Below are 7266 nucleotides of genomic sequence, written 5' to 3' on the forward strand. Positions count from 1 at the left end.
CCCCCACACACGCACACACATATATACCTGCACATACACACATATACATACCCCCACACATGTACACATACCCCCACACACCCACACCCATATATACCTGCACGCACACACACACACACCCATACACATCCCCACACACATCCCCACAGCCCCACACACCCACACACATATGTACCTGCACACACAGACACACCCATACACACCCACACACACATACACCCCCCACAAACACCCACACATATATACCTGCACACACACACACACGCATACCCATACACACCCCTCCACACATACACACTCCCCACACACACCCACACACATATGTACCTGCACACACACACATACACCCACACACACCCACATATGCACACACATATATACACCCCCCCACACACACACACCTGCACATACACCTACCCCCGACACACAATCTCTCCCAGCACAGGCAGCGGCCCTTCCCTTCAGACCCAGTGCAGGTCACTCCCCCCAACTCAGAGCCCTGCTTTCCTCGTCCCAGGAACGACCCGGGCATCCCCTCTGTGTTCCCCTGCCCCTCTCTCTGGAGTGGCCGTGGGCAGGGAGGGAGCCGCCCCCGGCTTCTCTGTCACCTCCGTGTCATCCTGAGCAAGCTGTGACCGAGCCTCAGGGTCCTTACGTCAGTGGGGAGGCTAGCCGCAGCGGCGGGGATTCAGCTGCCCCTGGGACGGGCGGGGGGTGGGGCTGTCCACTGCGGGGGCGATGGAGGCGTCCCAAACTGGATGGGGCCAGGGCTGTACAACGTTGCAAGTTTCCAACAAGAAAAAGAAGCGAGAGAGTGAATTGCGCTGTGTGGTGGTCTCCTCTGAGAGAATTGTGTGGTGTGGTGTTCTCCACTAAGATGAGTGGGTTGTGTGGTGTGGTGATTCTCCACTAAGATGAGAGAACTGCGTCGTGTGCTGGTCTCCTCAGGACAGACCCTGGGGCCCTGCTCTCCCCTCCTAGGGACCCTGCCCAGACCCTCCATCTCAGCTGAGCCGGGCTCTGTGGTGCCCTGGGGGCGGCCGGTGAGCATCGTGTGCCGGGGCCCTGCCGGGGTTATGAGCTTCCGCCTGGAGAAGGGTAACAGGAAGCACTATGAGGACGTGCGTATCACGTCCCGAGGTGAACAGGAGACCGAGGCCAGATTCCACATCACCGCTCTGCGTGAAGACGCCGTCGGGCCTTATCGCTGCATCTATCAAACAGAGTCCACCTGGTCGGCGCTCAGCGAGGCCCTGAGCCTGGAGGGGACCACGGAGGCCGTCTCTGCCCTGCCTGCAGGTGTGCCTGGGCCCCGCTGTGCCCTCTGCCCACTGGCCCCCACCCCCGCCCCCGGAGCCCTCTGCTTCTGTCCCCTCTGCCCACGCCTCCCCTGCCTCCATGCCTGGCTCAGCTCCCTGAGCCTGGTCTCACCAGGCAAGTCACAAGGTCCAGGGGACCCCTGACCAGGGCTGGATGGTGCTTCAGGGCACCTCTGGGGGGAGGCCATCCCTGTCCTGCTGTGGTCAGCCCCCAGGGTGTCCTGGAGTCAGGGTCCGTCCAGCACACTCTGACCCCCCACCCCCAGAGGAGGTCACCGTGAAGAGTCTGGGCAGTGATGTGGGGCACAGCTCTGGGAGGTGCTGATATGACCCCAGCATGATGGAGCAGGGGGCTCCGCCTTGTCTGGCCCCAGCCCCCTTTGCTCAGGAATCTCGGTGTTGTCCGGGGTTGAGTGAAGGCTGTGCATGGCCCGCGGTCGGATGCTGAGGATGGAGAGGCGCCAGGCTGAGTGGGACAGACCCTGGGCAGCCCCCACACAGCACCAGTCCTTCACCTGCTCCCCCCCCACCATCTCAGGACCCCCTGGAGGCGTCAGCTCCCCCCGCCACTCAGTGCTGCTCCTCGGCTGACCCCCGCCTGGAGGGGTGTCGGGGCGGAGGGGCTCTGTGCTGGGATCAGGGCACAGCCCTCTCCCGGTCTTGGCTCAGGGACTGTGAGAGCGCAGCACGGGGCTGGCAGGCTCAGGGCAGGGGGGTGTCTCTGACACTCATAAGGATCCCGGGAACAGCACCCACCTGGATAGATGACCCTGCACCGGGCGCCTGATGGCAGTAATGCCAGGACGGCCCATTGTGGGCGGCACTTCCTGGACCTTCTCAGAGCCTCCGCCCCTTTTCCTATGCAGAAAGGAGCTTACAGGTTCTTGTCCAAAGGGACAGGGATTGGAAGGGAGGAACCAGCTCAGGGCAGCCAGACGGGACCCCAGACTCAGGGGTTTGGCAGCCGCTCCGCACCGCCCCCTTGCGGTCAGGGTCCACGGCGGGGCCCGGCTCCGCGCTGAGAGGCGGACGGGGCTGGGGAGCCAAAGGGAAGGGACAGCTGATGGTTACGCCTGAGCAGCCTGGAAAGCAGGCCTGCCCTCTCGGAAGGCCCTGAACCCGCCAGGGGGAGGAGTCCAGCTCAGCCCCCTTCCATCTCGCTCCCCACTCCTATTTCATGCTGAGGAGACTCACATGCAGAGAAGACCCCATCATGGAGACTGCCTGGATCCAGTCCCACCCTCCCCAGCTCTGTGCCCCAGAGCAAATCAAATCACCCAATCCTTCCGCTTTCCTCGTTGCTCGTGTACAAAACCAGGAATAAATGCACCGACCCTGCAGCACTGCCTGAGCCTGGAGAAGCGTTGATCTTGTTCATACAAGGAAATATTTTCTTCCCTCCTCGTGGAGTGTGCTCTTTGGGGAAAGAGGGAGAGAAAGGGCTTTGGTGTTGGTATTATTCCAGCTCTGCCAATGTGCTGTGGACCCAGGGCTTCAGCGCTCAGACTCTGCTTTGTAAAGCGGAGGAGAGCAAGCCCCAAGCCACAGGACTGGTGTGCATGTGAGAGCTTTCTTTATATCTGAGTGTGAACACCATAAGCACCCAGCATGTGTGTGTGTGTGTAGGGGGGACGGTATGCAGCAGTTGCTCCATAAGGGCATACTGCTGATAATCTGATTCCACCCTCCCAGCTCCCACAGGTCTGTCGACAGAGCAGGTTTATATTCTCATCGGGGTTTCTGTGGCCTTTCTCCTTTGTCTCTCCCTCCTGGTCCTTCTCCTCCTCCATCGTCGGCTCCAGAGAAAACGAGGTAGGTCTCAGGGACAGTGTGGGATGACCGGGCAGACCGTTGGGGGGTGCTAGAAAGAGGCCTTCTTTTCTTAATTCACATCTGACTCTCTTCAGGGCCTCCCAGAAGCAAAGACGAGGAACAGAGACGCCAGGGGAGGTGAGGACCTTGGGGATGACCTCCCAGCCTGCCCCTCCTCTGCCCCCAGGCAGCCCTCAGGGCTCACATGTTCTTTCTCCTCAGGCTCAGCCCAGCTGTGGATGTCCTAGACGGGACCCCAGGTAAAGACAGGAGGGGGGACAGGTCTGGGAGGGGAAGCAGGGGTTCAGCCACACTTCAGGGAAGCAACATGGGAGTGAAGCATTCCAGGACGTTCCAGGTGGAGTGGAGACGAAATATGAAGCTGTGAGGTCAGGCATGTTTGTCTCCTAAGCTCCCCCTCAGAGAACTGAGCCCTGGTCCTCCTCCCATTCAGATGTGGCCAGCATTGACAGATTTCCTGACATGGATGGAGTGGGCGCCTCGGTAAGTGTTTGCATTCGTCAGCTAATGCTTTGAACCAAAGCCCCTGCAATTTAGCAGCTTAACAGAATCATCCCAGTTTCTTGGGCCAGGAACTTGGAATCGGATTGGCTGGGTAGTTCTGGCTCATGGTCTGTTCTGAGGTTGCCATCAAGATGCTGAGCAGGGCTGCACTCATCAGAGGCTCGACCGGGGCTGGAAGATCCACTGCTATGATGCTCAGTCCCCTGGCAGCAGGCAGGATCTCACATCCTCACCACACGGGCTTTTCATGGTGGTCAGACTCCCCCAGAGGGAGGGACCCCAAGAGAGAGGGACAGAAGCCACAATGTCTTCTGTGTCCTCACTGTGGAGGTGGCATGCCCTCACTCTGCCACCCAAACTCACCCTGTGCCTTTATCCTCAGATCCCTGCTGCAGGAGGCCCCCAGGAGGTGACCTATGCCCGGCTGAACCACAAGTTCCTCACCCAGAGATTGGCCAGAGCTGTGTCCCCGCCGTCCTCAGAGCCCCTGGCCGAGTCCAGCACGTATGCAACCATTGCCAGACATTGACCGCATGCCCACCTGGCCTCTGCACTAAAGATGCAGGAAGTCACACTTGCAAAAGCCCGAAGTGGACGCTGGGTTTCCCTGTGGAATCATTCCTTTCTGGAAAGACATCTAGTCGATCCCCCTGCAGTCAAGAGCTGAAGTCCTGAGACCCCATATTACCTTCTAGGAGATTCATTAACTGTGTGATCCCTCCCACAACCAACTAGCTCCTTGGAGAGAAGGTGTAGCACCTGTTTCAAGAGACCCAGCTATGGTGTCTGTTGGCTGTTTCCAGAGACCCAGCTCTAGTTCTTGGCTGTTTCTAGAGACCCAGCTTTGGCACTTGGCTGTTTCAAGAGACCCAGCTACGGTGTTTGGCTGTTTCCAGAGATGCAGCTATGTTCTTACAGTTGCCCAGTGGATTCCTGACGTGTCCTGTGAATCTTCCACTGCCCCTGGAGAACCATTTTGTCTTCTGAGCTGACTCTGCAAACCTTCCTAGAGTGTGGGTGGTGATCTTGAATCTGGGCTGCACTCATGGAGCTCATAGCTGACACCCAGTTTTCTGAATCACACTCCACCTTGGTCATCAGTCAGTGTTCTCACAGGTCCAAGAGCATCAGCCCCGCGTGTGGCGCTGGGTACACAGGTTCTAGGTCCCAGTCTCTGCTCCACCGTCCCCCAAAACAGTGAGGGAAACAAGACAAAAACAAGACAATCAGTGTTTTCTGACCCAAGAGTGTGTCTGAGGGGACTTGTGTCTGGGTGAAGGCACAGAGCTGCCCCACCTGCATACAGCTCCCATCCCCCGCATGCACAGGTCCATGAAGGCACGCACACACAGACAGACTTACACACATGCACACACTGTACACACACATACACGCATGCAGACACCCACACGTGTGGGCACGGTGGCCTGGCCGAGGGAGTTGGTGAGGCCAAGACTGCACAGGGAGGGCCCCTCGGGCTTTAGGTCCACCCCTAGGAACCGGCAGGCCCCCGTCTCCCACCCCACTCCAGTTCGTCCCCACTGGACGCCATGCATTCCCCAGACACGAGAGGCCCAGCAGCTGTAGGACACTGTCCTTGACCTGACCTTCACCCCTCACCGGGCTAATGCACATCAGATTTGGGCTTGGAGGCCATTCATCCCAACAAGCGTATACCTGCTGCTGTAACAAATCACCACCCACATAGCAGCACCAAACAGCGCAGCTTATTTCCCCACAGTCCAGGAAGCCAGGAGTCAGATCAGTTACCCGGGGCTGAAACCCGGGGTGGGCAGGGCTGTGTTCCTTCTGGAGGCTCCACGGGAGGCTCCGTGCCTTCACCTTGTGCGGCGTCTGGGGGCCATCCGCACTCCCTGGCTCGTGGCCCCTTCCTCCACCTTCGGATCCTGCCTTCACCTTGTGCGGCGTCTGGGGGCCATCCGCACTCCTTGGCTCGTGGCCCCTTCCTCCACCTTCGGACCCTCCCTCTGAGTAGGACTCCTTGCTTCTGCGGTCACGTCTCATCTCCTCACTCTCTGACCCGCCTGCTTCTCTCTTGTAAGAATCCTGGTGATTACACTGGGGCCACCTAGAATATCCAAGGTCATCTCCCCTTCACAAGAGCCTTAACTCAGTCACACCTGCAAAGACCCTTTTTGTGCCTAAGGTAACACAGCAGCTGGTTCCTGTCTACCTGAGTGGGTGTCCATCTGCAGCACCACCTCCATTCGTGGGCTCCTCTGGGCTTGAATGCCTCACTCTGAATTCTACGCATCTCCTTGCAGGGCTGTTTCCTTCTGTTTCCACTAGCTGGTGAAATAATGAATTCTTGAGTCTATTTCCTGTGTCCTAGAACCTCTGTGTAAGAGGAGGTCGGGTAGGAAGTGGTGGAGACCAGAAACACCCCCACCGTGTGACCCCAGGTGCCCATAGGGACAGGTGGCCCCTGTGTGACAGGCCTGTGGCTGCCCACAGCACCGTGTCCTCCCTTCCTGGGCGGCCAGCGAGATGGTCTCCCAGCCTCCTTGCAGTTATGTGTGTCCTGGGATGACGTTCACAGTGAGCAGGGTGCACGGAGCTGCTTCCAGGCCTGGGCCCAAACCCTCCCTCACAAGATCCTCTCTGTTGGTCATGCTGCTGGTGGGTGCGGATGCCCTGGGCGACCTCTCTGTTGGTCATTCTGCTGGTGGGTGCGGATGCCCTGGGCAACCTCTCTGTTGGTCATTCTGCTGGTGGGTGCGGATGCCCTGGGCGACCTCTCTGTTGGTCATTCTGCTGGTGGATGCGGATGCCCTGGGTGACCTTGGCGGCACACACTGAGCGTGGAGCTCCCTGTACGTCTTGTAGTAGTCCTGTGTCAGGTTTCTGTAAAGTTGATGCTTTAACGTGTGTGATACAGGCATATTCTGGTGCGAACATTAATAAAGGGAAACCTTTAAAATGGAGTTGGGAATCCTAAAGGGGCGCTGTCTTGCCTCTCCCCTCTGTTGCCGCTTACTTTACATTTCTGGGCAGGAAGGCAGTTACCTTACTAGACAGCAGCGGAAGGATGATTTTTCACCTTACCCACCAACAGCCCAGCCAATGAGAAGCAGCCACAGCTCAGCCAATGAGAAACAGCCACATCCCAGTCAATGAGAAACCACCACTGCCTTGAAGGCTTGCTTTTCTTCAAGGGGCTTTGATTCAAAGCAGTCTCTGAGCTTCCTCCTTTTTCTCTGTTAAGTAATACTCCTCTCATTTGTTCTCTGAATTTGACTGTGGTTTGCCATAGTTCGAATGTCCTGAATTGCAATCCCTCTGCCATTCCTAAATAAACTCATACTAATGGTTAAAACAACAACCGAAAACTGCACACTGAATTTTAAGGTTGACCCAGGACCTCTCTTTTCCTGGGTGAGCTGATAATAAGCCTGAGCCAACTGTACAGGTCTCCTGCTTCTCTCATTGTGCCCCTCCGCCAATATTTATGCAAGAATCCTCTTCCCCTGGCGCACATATCAAACACAAACCGGTCAATCCAGGGTCCACACCCCTAACCACCTCCTTTATGGGGGTCCACAATCTGGGCCACTATCCACTTGTCCTTGCCATCCCAGGTTCAGTTATA

The 7266-nt window shown here is 57.6% G+C and overlaps 1 protein-coding gene across 1 annotated transcript in view; it reads left to right on the forward strand.

The window, feature by feature from the left end:
• LAIR1 (leukocyte associated immunoglobulin like receptor 1) overlaps nt 1-6316 on the forward strand; it is a 9418-nt gene extending 3102 nt beyond the window's left edge. Inside the window, exons 3-9 of the mRNA XM_040253780.1 lie at nt 982-1299; nt 1858-1907; nt 2993-3131; nt 3227-3269; nt 3354-3391; nt 3544-3635; nt 4039-6316. Of these exons, the coding sequence (XP_040109714.1) occupies nt 982-1299; nt 1858-1907; nt 2993-3131; nt 3227-3269; nt 3354-3391; nt 3544-3635; nt 4039-4185 (827 nt within the window). The 3' untranslated portion in view covers nt 4186-6316. The remainder of the gene's footprint in view (nt 1-981; nt 1300-1857; nt 1908-2992; nt 3132-3226; nt 3270-3353; nt 3392-3543; nt 3636-4038) is intronic.
• The last annotated feature ends 950 nt before the right edge of the window (nt 6317-7266 follow it).

Source organism: Oryx dammah, unplaced genomic scaffold (genome assembly GCF_014754425.2).
Source record: "Oryx dammah isolate SB20612 unplaced genomic scaffold, SCBI_Odam_1.1 HiC_scaffold_13, whole genome shotgun sequence".
Taxonomy (NCBI): Eukaryota; Metazoa; Chordata; class Mammalia; order Artiodactyla; family Bovidae; genus Oryx; species Oryx dammah.